The following is a 22,474-nucleotide window of genomic DNA, read 5'->3' as shown; positions in this document are numbered from 1 at the left end:
TGGTGAGGGAGTCAAGGTAAATGATCTCCACAGCCCCGCAAAGCTTCAGCATATGGAATGTTGACCATGGAAGCTGCTGCTCTCAGTGTCCAGGCTGCCTCTGAGCAGGTAGGTCCTTTGTCACCTGCAGCAAGACACTGTGTCTGGCCAAGGCTCCTTCACCCACCCTGTCACCAGGATCTTCCCTCCTACCCCTTCTTCTTTATAACAGTGACTCCTTCACCCAACCCTGGAGTAATATGGGCAAGTGGAATTTGGGGCTCTGGTCCCACTCTTGCTGCCCTCCTTTGATGTATTGGCCAATTGGATCTCAGATGCCACCTTTTCTTGAGAGTTTCAATTTAAGGGGAAGGGGATTTAAAACAAGGTGTCTTCCAAGACTCAAAGAAAATAAATCTCACACAAATTCCCACACATGTGGGGAAGTAATCAAATACAAGGTTTTAGCAGCAAAATGGAAACACCTGAGTAGAGAATGGTCCATAAACTGTGGTAGAATGACTGCACAGCAGGTGAAGGAGCAACGTGAGTGGTCCCAGCATGCAAAACGTTAAATAAAATGATCAGAGTTGCAGAATGATACATACAACATGATACCATTTATAAAAAATGAAAAAGCAATACATAGAGTATTCTGGTATATTAAAATATGTTTAATATCAAAATATGTGCCCAGAAAATTCATGATAGGGACGCCACTCCCCCCACCTCCAGCCAGGGAGAGAGTGATGGGGAGAGAGAAGGAATGGGGAATGTGGATTTCAACTTAGATATTTTATTTCTGAAACAAATATGACAACGTTTTAACAGTTGTCAATTCTGCATGAGCTACTCAGGTTATTTTTATAGGATTTGGGTATTTTAATAATCAATTAAAGTTAAATAAAAGAAGAAAGCTTCAATAGCATCATGTCAGGACCAGGGGCGAGCATTAGTAAGGTGCCCACCAGAAGCCTTACTCATGGAAGTCTAGGTGGCTGCCTCTCTGACTTCCTGACCCCTCCTTTGCTTTTATGACCCCCTTTGAAGTAGGGCTGAAGTTTGTCCCAGTCCTGGGAAGGGGGGCTGCAGTGTCCTGGAGTCTGAGTTTGGAAGGAGCAAGCTGCACTGATACAATTTCCTTAGTTTTACTCCCTCTTCTTGCTCCCATTTCCCCAGTCCCTGAAGGGAAGCCAGGAGTCATTAGTTAAGACAATAATCTAAAACCAAGTTATTTGTTCCTACTCAAGAGCCCCAAGCTCATGTTTGATCCCTCAGAGCAGGATATATTAATCTCTTTAACCTGGGTCAATCAAGGGGCGTTTCGGGTCAAGTAACCCTAAGAAGTCACAGCCAAATCTTGGAGGGGAGACACTTTTGTGAGGAAGGGGTCAATAAGAAGTCTCAAAGAACTGAACTGAACCCAGCCCCTCATGCAATGGTTGAACAGGCCAGAGAAGACCCAAGCTCCACAGCAAAGGAGAGGGTTTCCCTAGCACCCACTAGTCTCTCCTGGTTATGGGAGCATCGTGGGGAAGCTGCAGTCCTCAGACTACTGAGGCAGCGCTGGTGGCCAGCCAGGTTGATCTGGTATTGCAGGGCACTCCTGCAATAAGCTGTCTATTGCATAATTGAATATCTCAGCAAACTTGCCTGAAGAATAATGAGAAATAAGAATAACGATAACCAGCACTGGCTATTTTTCCCAAATACTTGCTAAGCTCTCACTTCCTTTCCTGTTCATACTGTGAACCCTGGGGAAAAAAGAAAGAGAAACACAGAGAGAGACACCTGCTGAGACGGGCTCCTGGTGGCTAACTAGGCTCAAATTTTTAAAAACAGAGCCTAGCAGACATTTGTGCACATGAGCCTCTCAGCAAACTGCACTTTGGAAGAAGCCTCTGCACTAGATTGCCCGCCTCTGAGCAGCTAAACTGCCTGCCTGCACTGTTTCTGCAAGCTGAGTCAGCCCTTATAAAGGAGGTCCTGGAGTCCTATTTGAGCCAGTAGGACTGAGGCTTTCCCCATCCAATTGGAGCTGCACAGCTCTGACCAATCAGAGCAGCTCTGTTCTGACCAATCAGGGACCAGGGACGGGACTTCTGTCTTTATAAGTTAGCTCCCCTCTGGCTCCAGAGCCACTCTCCAAGGCTGAAGACTGGTTTCCTGACCCCAGCTGAAATACTGAAGGATGTCTAGAGGATCAAGTGGAGTGGAGCTGCCTAGCTGAAGAGGGGCCTGGCCCCAGGGCCGCACTGTGTAGTACCATTGAGCTGTTCCGCGGCAGCCATGTTTTCACAGCCATGCTGTATTCCTGTGAAGCTGCTTGCAGTGAATAAGTTTCCTTCACCATACCCCAAATTGTTGAATTGACACCAGTGACCATCAGCTGACAATACAGAAGTCCTGAGGCAGGGCATGCATGGCTGCCTCCACTTTACAAGTGAGGAAGCTGAGGCATGGATTACTCAAGTCACTTGGTCAAAGTCACACTGAATCAATGGCAGAACTGAGGTTCTAAAACTCCTTTCTGTTCCTCTAAAACCAGGCTTCTCAACCTCATCCCTACTGACAGTTTGGGTCAGAGAATTCTTTGTCATAGAGACTTGTCTTTGACACAGGGGCTGTCCTGGGCTCCATCTACCAGACCCCAGTCATGATAGTCAATGTCTTGTTTGCAAATTTGCCAAGTCACCCTGATTGAGAACCACTGCTCTAAAACACCCGGCTCTGCCTCAGGCCTTCCCATTCTAACAAAAAATGTCATCAAGCTGCCTCTTCCTGAATGCCATCTCCTCAGAAACCGTCCCTGAGCACTGCACACATACGTGTGCCCACCTGTCTCTTTGGCTTTTTTTATTCTATGTTTACTGCTTTCCTTCTTTCCTCCTTCCCCTGCACATTCCATACTTGGTCCTCATCAGATGCTTAATAAATACTTATTGAATACACGATGAAATGAACCCCCCTTCATCTAGGCTCAGCCTGCAGATGGCATTGCACAGCAGTCACTGGGACACACCCTGCTGGGTGGGCCTGGGAGTGGGTGGCACTAGAGGAGGCTGCAAAGGGAGCTGGCACAGCCTCCAGGAGCTCTGTGAGTGCCTGTGGGGGTGCACTGGATGGAAGCGCCTCCTCGGCGGGAGGGGGCGAGGCAGAGCAGATTGCCCACAGTGTGGCTGCAGGTGTCCAGTTGACCCTCCCACCAGCACTGCTCCCTGGGAGGGTGTGGGGAGAAGGAGAGGTGGGGGGCAGGGGTGAAGGAGGGAGAGACAATGGGGAGCAGGAAGGGAAATATGGGGGACTGAGGAGTGAGGTGGCTGGAGGCTAAGCATCCTGATCTTGTGGTGACCTCTCCAGGCGTGAGGAAGAGGAGAGGACAGATACGGATCCTCACCCTCCCAGGGCCAGAAGTTTGGATTGATGTGGGCAGGGCCAGAGCTACTCTTCTCTGTGGTTTGGGTTGGAAGGGTGTGTAGTGTTATTTCTCACCTTCCTGAGTCTAGACAGGCCCCTCTTCACTTCATGCCTCTATCTCCACATTCCAGAAAGGGACAGTCAGAGGCCTGTGTCCCACTGGCTTCCTTTGGGAAGGAGGGGGCAGAATGGAGTGGGGGAAGGTGCTGTGGCAGGAGCAGAAGCAGCTCAAAGCTGAGGGTGCCCCAGGATCCAGGTCATTGCCTGCCTTGGTGTAGCAGCCACAGTCATTTGTGTTGGGTGGAGGAGTGGGAGGGGCTGGCACTGGGTCTCGGGGAAGTCCCCTGTGTCCTCTGGGGCCAGATTCTGAGAAGTGTAGCTGGGGGTTCCTTTTCCATGAGCATTCTCTCTTCCTCTCTTCCTCTCTCCTCTTAGGATCTGAAGTCTAATTCTTGCTGGATTCCTTCTTTGAAATCAGTAGGACGTCATGCAGAACAAGGTTACTCCAACATACTCAGTGTGAGGTTCTGTGGTTCCTTCCCTTTTTCCTCCCCAGTCCTTCCCTCTTCCTTTCTCCTGCCTGTATCTTTCAGATTTGTGTAATTGCTTATTTCCACCCTGAGTACATACTCCTGACCAGTGGGATTTGTTTCCCAGGAATAAAATGTGCCCCTCCCCCCATCCTTCCTGAGTACAGAGATGCAATCCTGCAGGGCTGGGTAGGTGGGAAAACTAGGCTGGGAACTAGGCTGGACCACAGCCAAGTAATCTGTGATGTTCTCTCCAAGCTGAAACCAGAACAAGTCCAGACATTTAAAGGTAATTAGTTTAGCTCCAAGTGGTTCTGGGGACAATCTCAAACTTCAAAGCTCCTCTGTGTGTCAAGACCCAGGGAGTGGAGGGAGGGCGGGCACCAGGGACCAAGAACACACTTAGCAGACCAGAGGCCACCATCCTTCACCTCCTCCTCTCATTTGCTCCCTTCACATCATTGGTCTTTTCCTCTCAGTCCCCTGGCGCCTAGAACAGCGCTTTGGCTTCACAAGTGTCCAGGCTGCTGCTCAGTTAGCAAAGGGGCTCACTTGTACTTAAAAGCTTGTTGTCGTCCACCCAGAAGGGAAACAAAGCCATGGCCAGAGGCAAGAACCTTGATTTCTCCTCCAGCCTTTCTCTCTCCCCAACTAGGAGATTGATTTTGCTGTCCAGGATGGGCCCCTAACACCTCTGAGCCTCAGCTATAGCCCTCAGCAGCGTGCTGAAGCGTGGGTTCATGGACCTGGGGTCTGGCTTCCACCATGGTCACCGGTCAGTGAAAGAACAAGGGACAGCTCATTGAGTCTCTCTGAGTCTTTGCCTCGTCTTCCTCGTTTGTGTTCTAGGAGCGATAGATGCAATCCCTTTGCTCTCACGGAGCTGACATTTCAGTGGAAACATTCACAATACAAGATTATTACAGGTTAAAGCTAGTGTTAAGAAAGAAATAAACAAATTGGAATAATAGAGAGTAATGGGGGAGAAGCATTTTTCCCAGGGTAACCAGAGAAAGCTACCTGGCAGAGGTGATGTTTGAGAGAGAATGTTCTGTGTGAAGAGCTCAGGGAAGGGACTTGTGTGAAAGAGAGCAGGTGTGAAAGCCCCTTGGTGGGAAAAGGCTTGATGTGTTCAACCAACAGAAACAAGTTGAGTGGCTGGAACTAATTATGAGCAAGGAGAGAACTGGGTGAGATATGATTGGAGCAGCAGGCAAAACCGGGTCCTGCTCGGGGCCTGCAGGACTTGGTAAGGAGTCTGCTTTACTCGAAGAACAATGGGAAACCTTGAAGGGTTTCCATCAGGGTGTGTGATGGTTGTGCCACTTCAGAGGTATAAGATGAAGACAAATCTGGAGGTTGTCTCAAGGTGCCGGTCTGAGGAGATGGCAGTAGAGCAAGAGATCACAAACAGATCCATCGAGAGTGTCTGCCTGATGCTAGTTATAATCCATCTGTGTTCTATGCTTCTTGCGGGCAACACCCTCGTCTCATCCTTCCACTGATCACACATCTGTAGAGCACCTGTCATGTGCCGAGCACTGTCCTTGACCTCTGGTAGTTTACTTCATCCTCAGTAGCTATTATTTTTATTGGGTAAGCAAAAAAACCTCAGAGAAGTTGATTTTCAAATCCAGATCTGCCTTATCCCCCAACACTGTCCATGCGGAGGCCCACAAGTGTACAACTGGATGGGCAAAAAGTAAGTCACCAATTTCCCAAGGGGTATAATGTGCAGAGCGCAGGAGAGTCTCTTGGCCAAACATAGCTCTCCTGCATATGGACCACAGAAGAATTTTTTTGCCTCAAAGGACCCAAAGGCCTCAGCTAAGTAAGAGATAGATGACCTAAGGGAGGAAAAACATTGTGTCATTGTCACCTATTAAGTGAGCAGAGGAACTCCAATACTCCTGGGTAGCGCTGTCGGGGAATGGGAAGCAGGAAAGTTGCATTTGGAAGAGCAAGAACACATTCTGGAAAACAAGGGGTGGGGGCAGTGGGTATTGAAGATAACACAGGAGTGAGGAATGCTGAAAGGAACAATGGCAGTAGTATAATAATAGACAACGATGAAAATGCCCACCATTTATTGATTGCCCGGTATATATCTGTGAGCTTACGGTAGTATCTCACACTCCTCATATCTATTGTCTAGGGTAGGTATGGCTGTGGTTCTTTGGTTTTAAGAGGCCATCAACTTAACCAAAGCTTTTCATAGGAGAACATACATTACACTTACCCAATGATGTTTTGCTGTGTTGTGCTTTTACTAATGGAGTATATAACATATTTATTCATAACATAACAACTTTATTCTTCAGGATAACAATGCACAATTGAATCCAAGCCTTCACATTCAGAGCTGAGTAGTCTAATGTCTCCTTCCACTGTAAACATGCAACTCTCCATAACCTGCCTGGGACATTTTTTTGCCCCTTCAGGATCGACAGCATCATTTAGAGCAGAATAAAGAGCACAGAGTTCCTTTTGATTTCCTATTTTATTAAACTTGTAGTTTTCTCTTTAATAATTGGGTTGGCTATCTTTTGACAGGCTAAGAAATACTCCTGCATGATGCATGTCAACTTCCCAGCCTTCCTTTGCTTACAGTTTTGCCCAAATCTGCAAATGTATTGGCATTAATGCCACAGTGTATTCCTCTGTCTGATGACCGATGACAGGCAATGTCTTTGTTATTGTTTTCACCATTTATTATAAAATACATTCCCAACTCCTGGTCAAGATGGAGGCATAGGTAGACAAGCTTTGCCTCCTCATGCAACCACAGGGAGAATTACAACTAAACCTGAAAACAGATAACACCCAAAACTGTCAGAAAATCCTAACTGTATGGAAGTCGAACAACCATGGATTTCAAGAAGCCACATTCATACAGACATGTAGAGAGGCGAGGAGATGCAGTGTGGTGCAAAGAGGCGGTGGTGGCGGAATGGGCAGTCTCACATTCACGTGTGGTGGATAAAAATCAGTAGGGATACCTTGGGAGCAAGTGATCCCAGACCCAGGACAGACCACACAGCCCAGTTTTAGAGCACCAGGAAGATAAATCCCCATAACTTCTGGATGTAAAAAACCAGTGGGGGTTGGGACGATGGAATAAACTGCCAGATTTCAGGAGACTCCGCTTAAAGAACCCACATGATCTTAGAACATATGCATCCCACCCACTCTGGGATTCAGCACCAGAGCAGCAGCTGGAAGGATGCAGGTCACATGTGGGGAGTGGATGAAGTGACTGGAAATGGGGCAAGTGTGGACAAACCTCCAGAAGCCAGGCAGCAGGACTGTCCCCTCTCCAAGCCCTCCCACCAGGCAGAGCCACAAAACAGTGAAGTGAGTTGCCCCACCCTGGTGATTACCTAAGGCTCTGCCCCACACAATGTACAAGTGCCTTTTCTACATAGGCCACACTACTAAGACAGGGAGTCAAAGTAGCTCTACCTAATACATGAAAAGAAACACAGGGAGCTGCTAATTTGAGGAGATAAATATGGCCCAAATGAAAGAACAGAACAAAACCCCAGGAAAAGACCTAAATGAAACAGAGATAACCAATCTATAAGGTGCAAAGTTCAAAACACTGGTAATCAGGATGCTCAAAGAACTCACTGAGAACAACATAAAGGAAGAAATGAAGGTTACACTAAGTGAAGTAAAGAAAAATCTATAGGGAACCAACAGTGAAGGGGAGGAAGCCAGGATTCAAATCAAAGATTTGGAACATAAGGAAGAAATAAGCAGTCAACCAGAAAAGCAAGAATAAACAAGAATTCAAAAAACAACGATAGTATAAGAAGCCTCTGGGACATCTCCAAACGTACCAATATCCAAATCAGAGGGATGCCAGAAGAAGAAGAGGAAGAGCAAGAAATTGAAGAGTTATTTAAAAATAATAATTTTTAAAAACTTCCTTAATTTGGCAAAGGAAATAGACATACAAGTCCAGGAAGCACAGACAGTCCCAAACAAGTTGGATGCAAAGAGGACCACAACAAGACACATCATAATTAAAATGCCAAAGGTTAAAGATAAAGAGAGAATATTAAAACTAGCAAGAGAAAAGCAGAGAGTTACCTGCAAAGGGATGCCTATAAGACTAACAGCTGATTTCTCAGAAGAAACTTTATAGGCAAGAAGGAACTGGCAAGAAGTATTCAAAGTGATGAAAAGCAAGGACCTACAACCTAGGTTACTCTATCCAGCAAAGCTATCATTTAGAATGGAAGGGCAGATGAAGTGCTTCCCAGACAAGGTAAAGCTAAAGGAGTTCATCATCACCAAATCATTATTACATGAAATATTAAAGGGACTTATTTAAAAAAGAGAATATCAAAACTATGAACATTAAAATGACAACAAACTCAAAACTATCAACAATTCAATATAAAAAATAAAAACAAACTAATCAAACAACCAGAACAGGAACAGAATCATAGGTACGGAGATCATTTGAGGGTAATCAACTTGGGCATGGGGGGAGAAAAGGGGAGAAGGTGAAGGGATTAAGAAGCATAACTGGTAGGTACAAAATAGACAGGGGTATATTAAGAATAGTATAGGAAACGGAGAAGCTAAAGAACTTACATGCACAACCCATGGACATGAACTAAGGGGGGAATTGCTGGAGGGAAGGGGGGTACCAGGTGGAAGGGGTAAAGGGGGAAAAATTGGGACAACTGTAATGGCATAATCAATAAAATATATATATATATTTTTAAAGATACATTCCTATTACTTTTTTAAAAAAGTTAAGTGTGTCTTAGCATTAGGTCATGAAACTGAAGGTTGAAGATGTCTTAGTTCACCCCATGTGGCACAGCTGGCAGGGGATACACCTGGGAATCCAGACCATCTATCACATACTTCTTGATATTCAAGTGTACAGTTATTTCCCTTCTCTTTCTCTCTGAAACCCTCTCCAATCAGGCCTGTCTTCCCACCACTCCACCAAAACTGCTCTGGCAACTCCCCATGGCCAGATCCACTGGCCAGTTCTCAGTCATCACCTTACGTCCGCATTGCCGACACCATCCTGTGGGATGATGCCTGCTCTGCCTGGCTGCTCAGGACTCCTGCATCAGCTGGGAGCTTCTCGGTTCCTTGTCCTCCCGCTCCTCACCTTCTTGCCACGGTGAACTGGTCCTCAGACCTCTCATTTTCCTGCCTTTGCTTCTTCAGTGACCTCCTCTAGTCTCACAGCTGGCTTCTCCATACAAACAAGTTCACACAGAAATCTGCAGCCTCCACGGCTCCCACCCATCCCACGGCCCTCTCCTTGCCGCCATCACCAAACTCCTAGCTTCCACCCACCCGCACTTCATCTCAAAACTGGCTCCTCTTATGGTCTTTGCATCTCAATAAATAACCACATGCTTATTCTAGTTACCTGGATAAACCCAGTGGTGTTATCCTTCACTCCTCTTTCTCTTGCTCCCTGCAATCAGTCCTCCAGCAAATCCAATCAGCTGAACCCTAAAATTGAATCTGAAGTTTATTCCAAAACTAACCCCTGGCCCAGCCATGGTAGTCACTCACCTAACCTAATTGGCCCACCATGTCCTCCCAGATCCACACCGCAGCCAGGGCCTGCTAGCGCCTGGCTTCTCCTCTTTCCCTCCCTGCTGCTAACTGCTCTCCAGCCGGCCTGGTCTCCTTGCTGGTCCCACATGTGCCCGGCACTCTCTGCCACTTCTGAGCTAGCTCGAGCCCACGAGTACAGGGACAGTGAGTGTCTCAGTCATTACTGTCCTGTCCTCCGGGCTCAGAACAGCATCTGCCAGAAGAGGAGAGCCTAGAGACAGGGCTGAGTGATTGTTAATGAGACACATCCACTTCTCCACTGCCCAGAACCAGCAGTAAGAATGACTCCTCTCCAAGTCACCATTGAGGATGGCAGTGACCAGCCCTGGCTGACTGCCACCCTGTGTCTCCTTCCAGGTCTGCGCTGTCCCAGGCTCAGCGAGGCGTTTGCTATGACCGCAGTCTCCTCTCGGAGCCAGGACTGCCCCTCACTGCCACAGCCACACCAAGTTCCCACACTGCCCTGCCTGTGCCCAGCCCCGCATCACCATGGGCAGTGTCAGCAGCCTCATCTCCGGCCATGGCTTCCACAGCAAGCACTGCCGGGCATCGCAGTACAAACTACGCAAGTCCTCCCACCTCAAGAAACTCAACCGGTACTCGGACGGGCTGCTCAGATTCGGCTTCTCCCAGGACTCAGGCCATGGCAAGTCCAGCTCCAAAATGGGAAAGAGTGAAGACTTTTTCTACATCAAAGTCAGCCAGAAGACTCGGGGCTCCCACCACCCTGATTATACTGCACTGTCCAGTGGGGACTTGGGGGGCCAAGCTGGGGTGGACTTTGGCCCGCCTACCCCACCCAAGCTCATGCCCTTCTCCAATCAGCTAGAAATGGTAAGTGGGTATCTCTCGTGAGGGCGAGTAGGTTGGAATGGCAGGAGAGACCAAAACAGGTGGAGAGCACAGGGCAGGGAGGGATGGTGGGGTGATCTAAACACCTAGATCTCTGAAAGGCCAGAGTGGCTTGGTGAGTGCGGAAATGCTTAGCCGCACTGCAGGGATCGGAGGCTGGACAAGGGAAGTGAACCACTGGTCAGTCTTGGGTGAGCCATTAGCAGAGAGCAAAGGGGAAGTGAAAGGCTTTCTGAGCTCCCCTGGGGTGTAACTGGATTGTCATGGCAAGACCAACAGCAGCATTTTCGAATGCACAGGAAGGAGAGGGAGCTCTGATATCATCTGGAAGAGCAGGTGGAGAATTTGCTGGGAGAGCTGGCAGCTTCTCTGGCTAACAGACGCTTCACTTGCAGCTTGGTGGTATGTCAGCTCCTCGCTCAAGCCAGGTCAGGAAGCGTCTGGCTTGAAGAGGGCTGTTGAGTTTCTTGCCATCATCTTTAGCAGAAATGAGGGCAGAAGAGTCCTACACACTCAGAAATCCAGTCCTCATGCCAGATTAAACTCTCATGAGGCCCACCCATGGATGCCAAAACCCGCATTCCTATTGCAGTTCCCTGACCCATGCTGGCTTTGATGCACTAGGAAGTGGCCCTATATGTTTGCATAGAGCCTTAAGCTTTCAGACTAAAGGGATTGCAAACTGCAAAGTACTCTAGCAATGAAAATGACAACTTTGAGGAAAGGGTTATGACAAATGGTGCTCCCAGCCCTTGGAGGAGGCCACAGTGGTGTCTGCTGGAAGGGGCAGTGGAGGTGAGCAAGGAGTTGGCTTCTACAGGGACACCAGGCTCATGCAGCCTAGTGCCCTTGCTGCACTCCCAGAGACAGAGCTGGAGCTGTTCATCGTCTCGGGGGGCTGGGACGAGCCAGTGACAGATGGCAGTTCATGGGCGATTGTTAAGGACATCCCCAGGCACAGAGGGGTTTCTCCTTGAAAGAGATTCAACACAGCGTTCGCCTGCTTCCAGGCACCAGGCGAGGTCACCTACGGCTCTGACCAAGAAGGGTGCCATGCGGCTGGGTGGGGAGGGAGACCCGAGGTCATGCAGTTCTTTTCCTCCCCAGGCCGCAGAGAAGGGTGCGGTGAGGCCCACAGCTTTCAAGCCCGTGCTGCCACGGTCAGGAGCCATCCTGCACGCCTCCCCTGAGAACACCAGCCACCAGATGCATCCCGCCCCTCCAGACAAGCCCAAGGAGCAGGAGCTGAAGCCCAGCCAGTGCTCCGGGGCTCTGTCCGACTCTGGCCGCAACTCCATGTCCAGCCTGCCCACACACAGCACCAGCAGCAGCTACCAGCTGGACCCGCTGGTCACAGCCGTGGGGCCCGCCAGCCGTTTTGGGGGCTCAGCCCACAACATCACCCAGGGCATCCTCCTCCAGGACAGCAACATGATGAGCCTGAAGGCGCTGTCCTTCTCCGATGGGGGCAGCAAGCTGGCCCACCCAAGCAAGGCGGACAGGGGCTCCTCATGCGTGCGCTCGCCCATCTCCACGGACGAGTGCGCCATCCAGGAGCTGGAGCAGAAGCTGCTGGAGAGGGAGGGCGAGCTGCAGAAGCTGCGGCGCAGCTTTGAGGAGAAGGAGCTGGCCTCCAGCCAGGCCTACGAGGAGCGGCTGTGGCGCTGCCAGGACGAGCTGGAGGGCCCCGAGCACAAGTGCAGCAGCAAGACGAGGGCGGCCTCGCAGAAGAGCCAGCGCGCCCAGCAGGTGCTGCACCTACAGGTGCTCCAGCTGCAGCAAGAGAAGCGGCAGCTGCGGCAAGAGCTTGAGAGCCTCATGAAGGAGCAGGACCTGCTGGAGACCAAGCTGCGGTCCTATGAGAAGGAGAAGACGAGCTTCGTCCCCGCGCTGGAGGAGACCCAGTGGGAGGTGAGGCTTCCGGTGGTCGATGTTTGGTGCCCAGCCCCTCCCCTTCCGGGTTCTGGCCAGTGGAGTGTGGACACAATCTGCCCCAGCACGCTGCGCTCAAGGGCCAGCTTCATGACCCAGACGAGAGGCTCCCTGGTAACCATATCGCGGATGTACTCCGTCTGTGCTTCTCACTCTCTCCCTGTCTCAGTGCTTCATGGCCCCAGAATTGAAAGTATTGACCCAGTCACTGACCAAGAGGCTGGAACCATGGGAAACAAGGCCTAGCTGGGTAAGTGTCCGAGGGCCAGCTCATTTCATCCGCTCACAGGAGTCCCAATAGAAGCACCGCCACACCTGAGTTCATGCTGGTCCAAGAGCCATGAGAGCATAATATTTGTTACTTTTGAGGGAAGGACCCCATCCACTGTGAGAGTGACCCTATGTGTGGCAGGTCTCAGTTCCCCCTAGAAGTGTCAGTGGGGGTTCCATCAGGTGTCCGAGATGGAAACAGAAGAGAAAGAAAAGGGCTCACGTGCACACACATGCACTCAGACACACCTGGCAGTGGGGCCTCTGCACCTGGCCTTGCTAGAGAACGAGCTTCACCCCCACCCCCGCTGCCTAGGAGCAGCTTTGCTCCCTGGGAGGCCCCTGGAGGCAGTGCCGGTGCAGGTGGAGCGTGTGCACAGCAGCTCTGCAGTTCACCCTAAAAAGGGACTTAGGGTCATGGTGTCTGGTGGGACCAGCACCACCATCCTAGCAGCACCGCCCCCTGTTTGCACTGAGCTGTCTGTACTACCCTGAAAATGAGAGTGACAGTGTCACCAGGATGGAGGAAAAGGCTCCTGTCTGTGGGAGAGATGGATGGGGGACTGGACAGGTGGGAAGGGAGAGCCACTTCCTGTTCACCAGGTTCCCCAGAGTGGGAAGGACAATGGCCAACGGGAGCAGTGCCTCTCCTCCCCCTCATAGACATTGGTACCGGCCAGGGCTCGGGGACACTTTGGGGCAGCTCAAAGGCAGGCGTCCAACCCTGTCTGTCCCATTGGAACTAAGCTGGACATTGCTATGAACTTCATTCCGGGCCGTCCAGTCAGACCATAGAGGAAAACAATACGTCAAATAAATTAAATTAAACATTTATAATAACATGGATGTAATCAAACATATTTATAATAATAGTGTATAGAGTGTTTGTTAAGTGCCAGGTCCTAGGTTCTCTCCTCTATACTCCTTACCCAATGGAGTAGGTACTGTTACTAATCCTCAATTTACAGTTAAGGAGACTGAGGCACAGAGTGGTTATCATAGCGAATGGCTAGTTAAATGACTTGCCCATGGCCACCCCATAATAAGCATCAGAGCCAGGACTTGATCATGACAGCCTGGCCCAGAGTTCAAACTGTTCATCATGCCACCATACGGCCATGACACTGATGGTCACACAGTCCTGAGTGGTCAGGTTGGGACCCCAAGCCGGGCCCAGGCCTCCACCTTGACTCTGTGCTGCTCCCTCCGTGAAACAGTTGCAGCCTCAGCCCTGAAAGACATTCTCGATTCCAGTCACCACTTCCAAGGTGGCTCATGACAGCAAAGGGCTTCTACCATGTGGAGGACAGAGAGGACTCTCGAGGAGGCTTCCAGTATGGTTCCCAGAATCTCCCCCAGTAAGAGGCCCAGGCCTGCTGCATTCCGCCAGTCTTCCCAGGACACACAAGCAGACTGGCCTTGGTCTTCTGCTGAGCCACACACTCCTAAACAGCAAAGGCCCAGAAACTCACAGATCTGCTTCAGTGCCTTTGGTTTTGTTTGCGGACCTTGGCCCACTTTGGATGGAGACTAGGAATAGAAATGGTGGAGACTGGGGGAGAACACCATAGCCCATCATCCATCGTTTAGTTGATAGGAATCAGGCCCTGGCTCAGGCACAGTGCTCATCACGGGGTGAATGGGTGGATACAGTCTTCACCCCAGTAGGGAGAAAGGGAAACAGGTGTGTGCAGGGGTGAGGCAGAATATATGTGCATGAACGGGGTGACAGAACATGGCAGACATGGACATCGACACCACTAATGTTAGGTGTGGATGGTGGAGATGCCAGCAGTGGGCAAATTCAACCACTGGTCGTCAGTTATTGACACATGACTGTAGACTTGGGTATAGATTGAGATTCGACCTCTGAACTGGGGGTGAGGGAGGCATGCAGATGGCCAAGCCAGACTACAGAATGAAACGAGCCTCAGAGGGGCTTGGCCTTCATGGGTCGGTCACTCAGACCCGCATGCTTGGGGACTCTCCAGCGTCTCCGTGTCAGAAAAGCTTCATTCTGTGAGGCAGTGAGGATGCACCTTGCCCTGGGCGATGACCTCTCACCTCTTGGCACTCTCCTTCTCTCCCATCCCACGTCTGGCAGGTGTGCCAGAAGTCAGGTGAGATCTCTCTCCTGAAGCAGCAGCTGAAGGAGTCTCAGATGGAGGTCAACGCCAAGGCCAGCGAGATCCTCAGTCTGAAGGCGCAGCTGAAGGACACGCGGGGCAAGCTGGAGGGCATGGAGCTGAAGACGCAGGATTTCGAGAGTGCCCTGCGCACCAAGGGCCTGGAGCTGGAGGTCTGCGAGAACGAGCTGCAGCGCAAGAAGAATGAGTCAGAGCTCCTGCGGGAGAAGGTGAACCTGCTGGAGCAGGAGCTGCTGGAGCTGCGGGCCCAGGCCGCCCTGCAGTGCGATGGCAGGTCCCGGGCACCGGGGCTGGGGGCCTTGCCAGGGCCAGCCTTCGCAGAGGACATCCCCGCCCTGCAGCGGGAGTTGGAGCGGCTGCGGGCTGAGCTGAAGGAGGAGCGGCAAGGCCACAACCAGATGTCCTCAGGCTTCCAGCACGAGCGGCTCGTTTGGAAGGAGGAGAAAGAGAAGGTGATCCAGTACCAGAAGCAGCTACAGCAGAGCTACCTGGCCATGTACCAGCGGAACCAGCGCCTGGAGAAGGCCCTGCAGCAGCTGGCACACAGGGACAGTGCTGGGGAGCCTGTGGAGATTGACCTTGAAGGGGCTGACGTCCCCTACGAGGACATCATTGCCACCGAGATCTGAGGGGCCCAGGGAGAGGGAGAACTGGGACCTAGCACTGGGAGGCAGGGATGCTAAGCCTGTGCAGGGGGCTCCCCTCCCCTTCTCCCCTGCTCAGTAACTGGGCCCCTCAGAGGGAAGCCTGCCAGGCACAGACCTGGGACCCTCAAGGGGAGGCAGTGGAAGGGAGATGGGGACTGCCACGTGGCCTCTCCTCCCCTTTCCCAGCGTCCAGCGCTCAGCATTCTGCAGCCCACCAGATCTCTAACTTTCCCTAGAGATGGGCCCAGCGGTGTCCAACATCTGGTTAAGGTCTCCCTAAACCTTGGCTTGCATTCAAATACTTAGAGACGCCTTCCCCCAGGGATGGTGGTGGCACCGTGCCAGCCAGTGACCACCTCTCTTCCCACAGTCTTTCTCCCCGGGATGTACTGGGATGCCTTGGGAGCATAAGGAAGCCACTTGTGACCTGAATCTCTGTAACCTGGCTGGGTTATAACCTGAGATCTCCCTCTGGCCAAGGAGGTGCAGGGGTTGGAGTGGGGTGTGGAGACCTGGCTTGGCACCATCAGCATGGTCCTGATCCCGGCAGCCTCAGAAAGGATAAGGACAGGAGAGCTGGGGTAGCCCTGGAGAGTCTGCATCCCTGAATGGTCATGGTCAGACCCTGCTGGGCCTGCTGACTGGGGCAGGGTGGGGGGCAGGAGAGATGCAAGGGTGGGAGAGCCTCTTCTTAAAGCCATAGACATTGAGGACCTGGATAGGTGCTGGGAAGGGAAGGGCGGAGGACTGTAACGCAGGGCAGGCATGGCTTTCCAGTTGTCCCAAAGAGAGCCTCCAGGTAGTTCCTGTGGGGTCTGGAGACAGGGCTTCCCTGTGTGGTTGAAATTGGCCAGCTGCTACTTTGAAGTTGTTTTCTTCCCAAGAATCAAGCTTTTGCTGGATCCGAAATAACCTATATCCACTGAGGTGGTTCAGGATGACCTGGGCAGTGGCCCACCTTTTCCCCTTCTCATCCTCAAGTTCAGACAAGAGTCCTTCCTGGTCAGGAGGGGTCCCCAGGGTGCCGGTGGTCAGAGCCCCAGGCAGGGAGAGGGAGAGGTGCAGACACAACCTCATGAGCATCCCCAAGGCTTCTGGCTGGCTTCCCCCAACCCTGAGCCCCATAAGAGCCCTGACTGGGAAGAAACCAGAGGATGCAGCTGCTGGGAGCTGGGCCAGTGTCTGGGAAGCTGGGGTTTCTTTCCTGAAGACGTGCAGTGCTGCGGAAGGACAGAACAGGTAGAGTTTCTCAGTTGCTTGTTTCAAGAAATTTTTTACTTTTTCTTTTTCCCTCTTGACTTTTCAGAAGCAAGCCAGATCTAGCAGGCAGCCAGGCTGTTCTCCGTTCTATTTTTGACCCTAGGCACAGCTGTTGTTCCTAGGACGGCCAGCCCTTGCTGCACTCTTGGGCCTCATGCCTGCCTGCTGGGGGGCTCACCGAGGCAAGGGGATGAGAGCGCCTGGGTACTGAGCCGATCCACAGTCCACACCAATCTCTCTCTGTGTCCCCGACCTCTGACTTCTGACCTTTGGCCACAGACCCCCCTGGGTGAGAATGGAGCTGCTCCTCTTCCTGCCACTGTCTCTCCAGGACCCACCACACTCCTTCTCCAAGTCTGGGGTGAAGGTAGGGTCACCTCTTCTGTGGCTGGCCCTGCCTTCTGGTCCCCAGGGTTAAGCTGTGCCTGTCCTGCTGCCTTCACATGACAGAGGAGAATTTCTGGAATTTGAAGCCATGGTTTAGTCATAAGCTACATTTAATCCTGGAATCCATAGGCAAGAGCCCCTCCCTGCCTGGAGGCCACTGCTCTCCACTGGGCAGAGTGCTAACCCCCAAGTTAAATTCCCTGCACTATAGCCCTCCATCCCTCCATTTCCACCAGCCCGTGCAAGTCCTTCCTCCCAGTGAGACTGCCCCATGGGACAGAGACAGGACTGCTGCCCCTCCACGGGCTGGAGACACCCCCGATACCCCTCCCAAAGAGCAGTCCCTCACTTGAGAAGAGCTGGCTGCTGACTGCTGTGCCTGCACCCTGCACCCCACATCCCTGCCCTCAGGCACCCATGGATGCCCTCCCTGAGCTGCCACCAGCCCGAGGCTCCAGGACAGCCCACAGTGGCAGCAGCGTGCATCAGTGTCCTGTAACATAGCAACCTCACCACTGGTGGTTTTCTTCCCTTCCTGTGGAGAATCATCCTTACTCTGCCCGGACCATGCCAGACCCATCCTCTCAGAAGAGGCCCTGAGCAGCAGAGGCTGAGCAGAGACTGGGGAGGTCGGAGGGCGGGGCCCGCGTGCGCTCAACACCCTTTGCCCTGAGCACTGCTGCTGGCCTCGGTGCTCACTCAGACCCAATGGCTCCACTCCCCAAAGAAGGCCTGGCCTGAAAATGCTCCCGGGTCTACAGACAGAACAGCATCCAGCACCACCTCTCCTAGGAGGAAGCTCTGCCTCGGGCTGGGGATGACCAGACTCTCAGGGGCACCCACTGCTGCCGCCTCCTCTGGCCGCCAGGTGACTCCCGCTGGGCGCTCTGACCACTGTGGGAACTGAGCGCTATGGGGCCAGGGGGCCATTTCCTGAGAAGCAACCGTGAGCCTCTGCCCCTGCGTGGTCTTGTCCCACCCAGCCAGGGCTGCCCAGGGGCCCGCTGGGCTGGGCTGTTGGAGCAGCAGCTTCAGGAGAGGGCGTTCCCTGCGGGCCCAAGTTCTGAGCTGGAGCTTCACCCGGCGAGGGTCGACCTCCCCTGCCGGCAGTGTGCGGGGTTCCTGCTGCATCTGGCCGCAGACAGAGCCGGACCCCGCAGCTGAGGCTGCCTTTGGACGGACTAGCCTTTTGAAGAATATGTAGTTATTTTTCTCTTCGTCATTTCTTGTTTGACTTGCTTTCCCTTTGACAGCTTTTTTTCATTTTATTTTTGATGCCCCTTTTTGGCCATATAAACTATTTCTGGTGATTTCATGTTTTTATTTATGAATAAAGAATGCCATTTCTCATGCCATCCAAGCTACCCTCTTTCCCCTGGCAGTGGTTCGGCAGCTTCTGGGGGTTTCTCCATTAGGAACAAGAAAGGTGACACCCCTCCCACCGGGGCAGGAGGCAGGACCACCTTGATGAGGTCCATGCTGGCTGGTAGGAAAGCAGGGACTCGTTGTCAGCTAGACTTCCAGCTGGACCCCGCTGCTCACCAGTCCTATGACCTTATCTGTGAATGGGCCCTGGGCTGGCCCTGAGCAGGGGACAGGAGACCAAGGAGTATGGTCCTCTGCAAAGGCAGAGGGTCCTCTCCAAAAAAGAACCCCCCCTCCCACAGCCCCAGCCTCAGGCCTCTGTCGCTCGTGCCCCTAGATGCTCAGCTCACCAGCCAGCCCCTGGGCCTCTTGCACACGACCTCTTTGGCAGGAGTCCAGAGTGCCTATCGTTGCCACTACCAGGGCCTCCCAGCTGGGAAGGTGCCATCACCACAGCGGCCATCTGTCCAGCCATCTTGATGCCAGCCTACCTTATTTACCTCGGCAAGTGTCACCTGCTGCCCTGGCCCCAGATCCTAGGCTCAGAAGGCTTCTACTCAGGTGGCAGGTGACAGAAGGGACGTGGAAAGTGGGGCGAGAGCACAAGGCACCTCTGGAGCACATGACAGGGAGATGACTGCCCCAGTGCAGGAACGGATCAGGGTGCCCGGGGAAGGTGGCCAGCAGGAGGGGCCCTAGGGATGAGAGGAGTGGGGAGGGAGGACCCAGGGCAGCTGTTCATAGCAGCGAGGGTCCCTGTGCCCGCACAGGTGCCAGGGGCATGCTGGAGAGGTAGCAAAGCCAGGCTGCTGGGAGCCTCCAGCCCGAGAGAGATCAGGCAGCTGAGAAGCGACCAGGCTGGGACTAGACCCCACATCAGTCAAATGCCAGGGCCCCAGCACTGGGACAGAGGGGTCATGTCAGGTGTGGGGTAGCCTTGCCCATTCTTCCCCCCAGGCTGCTAGGCTGTTGCCTGGGTGACAGCCCTGAAAGCCTCCCACGGTTCACCGCCCACTCTCTCCCACCCCGTGGGCAGCCCCTCCCCTTGAGTTCAAGCAGGCCCCAGGGCTCACTTTGACCTTCAGTTTTTACATTCTTGGGGCCCTGAGCAGCCTTGTAAGAAGCTCCTGGAGTCTGCTAGGGAGACGCCATGGGGCAGAAGGTCCTGTTGTCCCAGGTGGGCTCCAGCTGAGCTCCAGCTGAGTGCAGCCGAACAAGGGACCGGGATCCAGCCCACCCCCTCGGAACAGGGGCCTGCTCCCTGCTTTCTGCCTTTCTACAATCCTGACCTCAGAGCACATGAAAGGGCAGTGTCTCCAAGCCCTAAATCCAGGGTGATTCATTGTGTGGCCTAGAAGTAAATAACCCTCTGGCAGCCCCCTTGCATGCACCCCAACACCCAGAGGGCAGGAGCAGCAGGAAGCAGTGCCCTTGGGAAGAGACGGGCCATGGAAGTGACTGTCCCGCTGCAGGAGGGGCAGCCAGGTAGGAAGCAGAGGCTTTCCCCACCCCACTCCCTCTAGACTGTTGCCAAGGACACAAGCCTCCCTTGAGCCCTCAAACCTGCTTATTATTTTAGGGGGAAAGGACAAAGGGGAAGTGAGAGAGAAAGAACACGCAGCACGAGCCCCGGCATGGCCTCACGGGGTGCCAGCAGGCTGTGCGGCTGTGCTGGTGAAGAGGGGGCAGCAGCCATGGTCCCCAAGCGACCACTGCAGCAGGTGATTGAGTGATGTGAGGCAAGTCATGCTGCCCCCCAGTGTCCAGTGCCCCCCCCAACCCTTGCATCACAGGTGAAGCATGCAACATCACCATTTCATTCCCTCCTGTGTGTTCATTTGACAGACATGGATTGAGCTGACTAGACATCAGGCTCTGCTCTGCACACCAGAGATCCAGAGGTGACAAAACAGTCATGTTCTTTTCCCCACAGGCCTTGCACTGTGGAAGCAACCAGGAAAGCAGATGGCCCTCCACCCAATGGGTGCTGCTCTCTGTCTATGCATAGGTGCTGGATCTAAGGGTGGGGGACGGGAGAGATTGGCACAGGGAAGGGGAGGCTGGAGAACCAAACTGTCCCCTTACTTCAACATTTTGGGTGACTGTGCTAGTCACTTCCTTTCCTAACTTGGAGCTTCTCCCCACCCCACCCCCAAGTTCTCTGTCTTGGAGTCTTGCCTTTGCTGGGGCCCAGCAGACAGTTTCCAACAGGGTGTCAGAGCTGTCCTCTCCCCTCAGCACCTCTCATTGCTCTGCTGGAAGGGCTCGGCGCCCTGTGCAGCCTGGAGCCTCACCTGCCTCCAAACACAACCCCAGCCACCACTTCCAACGAAGTCCACTGGCAAGCCTGAAGCATTCAGCGCCGCTCTTCCACATGTGAACATTAGAAACATTTTGTGAAATAGCATAAGCCTTGTATGAATGCTTAAGTTAAAACAGGATCTTTCTGTGTCACTTGACTGAGAAATGTTTGATTGATTTATCCACCTATACATATGATTTTACATGTTTGCCTGAGAGGGAAGGGCCTGCTTTGCTGGGGCCTCGGCTTACTACATAATCTGGATCATTCCCCAGGACAACTCTGTTCCACCAATCTCGTCTTGCAGTGGGAGCCATTGTTGCCCCTGCCTTTCCCACAGACACACAAGGGTCAGGTTTATGCCCCTGCTGCTCCCACAATGCCCTCTTCTGCTCAGACGCTTCCGGGGCTCCCCACTGACCTCAGAATAAAATTCAATGCCCTCAGCTGACTTCAAGCCTCTCCACTGTAACAGCTGATTCCATTCTGGTCAGCTATGTCCCCCACCCTGCTTCCCCGAGCTCTCAGCCCCAGAAGGCTGGTTTGTAGGGACAGCCCCGGAGGGAGAGGGTGCAGCTGGGGGAAGAAAAGCACAGAGGAATTTGCTCAGAGGTGTGGTGAAGCAGGCCTGGGCCTGAGCCAGCCTGTGACACTGACCGAAAGCCCTCCAAAGGCAGCAGTTAGCATCCTGTCATCTCCCCAAATGCAGCCTCTCTTGGCCCACGGCCCCTCCCCCACTCAGCATGGCCTCACAGCGCCAGCCTGAGTGTGTGCATGGGCACACACTCATGCACTCAGGCACACACACCCATGCACATACATGCACACATGCACAGACTTCCCCCTGCATTCCCCCTCCTGCTCCCCTGACCCCACTGCCTCAATCAGGGCTAATTGAGCAGTAAGCTGGAGACGGCATTGATCATCAGTGACCGGTGAGACACATGAAATCCTTCTACCAAACGTAACAGAATGATTTGCCTGCCATGATCCATCACCGGTGGCACCTTCTTGGGCTGCAGGGCCCAGCAAGGCCCCATGCATGCAGCCCATGGGTTCAAAGCCTGGCTCCCGTTGCTCAATTGGTCTTTCCAGGCAGGGGGACGAGGGCACCACAGAGCAGGCCATGTGGGCGGGGGTGCTGCCCACGCCCAGAAGAAGGGAGGGTAATGAGAACTGTTCTGGGGCTGGGTGACACCCTAAACCTACACTTGCATCTGTCCCTTACAGGCCCTGGTGTTTCACATGTGAAGAAGCTGCAGCTCAGGGAGCCCGGCCCCCAGGGCCGGAGGCTGGTTGTAGCCATAGCATTGACACCAGGCTGCTTCTTCCTTCCCCCTGGATCCACCGCCCCTGATGAGCCATAGAAGGTTGTGTCTGAGCTCCCCTTCCCCACCACCCTGCAGATGAAGGGAGGCCCACCACCCCCTCAGCACTGCCCCTTCCTGTCGCAGAGTCCTGAGATGTCACCGCTGGAAAGACATGTCTTTGGGTTGAGCTTTCAGAAGTATGAACATCCCAGGGGAGGTGACCCCGAATAAGTGAATGAGGTTCTGAAGCATTTCCCAGACTAGAGAAAAGTGAAACCGTGTGAGCCTGCTGGGCTCCAGGAGGGAAGCCTGGCATGGGCACAGCAAGGGAGCAGGAGTGAGCAGACAGGTCAGCCGGTCCAAGGTCTCCTAGTTTTCCCCTCCACTGCCCCTCAGAGTGGCCCAGGCTCCTCAGGGCCACCCATCCTCCAGCCTCTTTAGACAGCAGTCTGAGCAGTGCTTGGTCTACACTTGC

At 53.0% G+C, this 22,474-nt stretch overlaps 1 protein-coding gene across 2 annotated transcripts in view; it reads left to right on the top strand.

The window, feature by feature from the left end:
• Nucleotides 1-17,949, top strand: part of LZTS1 (leucine zipper tumor suppressor 1) — a 54,474-nt gene extending 36,525 nt beyond the window's left edge. For both annotated transcript variants that reach the window (XM_090290079.1, XM_090290080.1), the window contains exons 2-4: nucleotides 9,885-10,361; nucleotides 11,487-12,290; nucleotides 14,686-17,949. In XM_090290079.1, the coding sequence (XP_090146205.1) occupies nucleotides 10,017-10,361; nucleotides 11,487-12,290; nucleotides 14,686-15,357 (1,821 nt within the window). In that variant the 5' untranslated portion in view covers nucleotides 9,885-10,016 and the 3' untranslated portion in view covers nucleotides 15,358-17,949. The remainder of the gene's footprint in view (nucleotides 1-9,884; nucleotides 10,362-11,486; nucleotides 12,291-14,685) is intronic.
• The last annotated feature ends 4,525 nt before the right edge of the window (nucleotides 17,950-22,474 follow it).

This window comes from Furipterus horrens, unplaced genomic scaffold (assembly GCF_987537825.1).
Source record: "Furipterus horrens unplaced genomic scaffold, mFurHor1.1.pri manual_scaffold_10, whole genome shotgun sequence".
Taxonomy (NCBI): Eukaryota; Metazoa; Chordata; class Mammalia; order Chiroptera; family Furipteridae; genus Furipterus; species Furipterus horrens.
The sequence above is the reverse complement of the archived record's forward strand: the minus strand, read 5'-3'. Positions and strand labels throughout refer to the sequence as shown.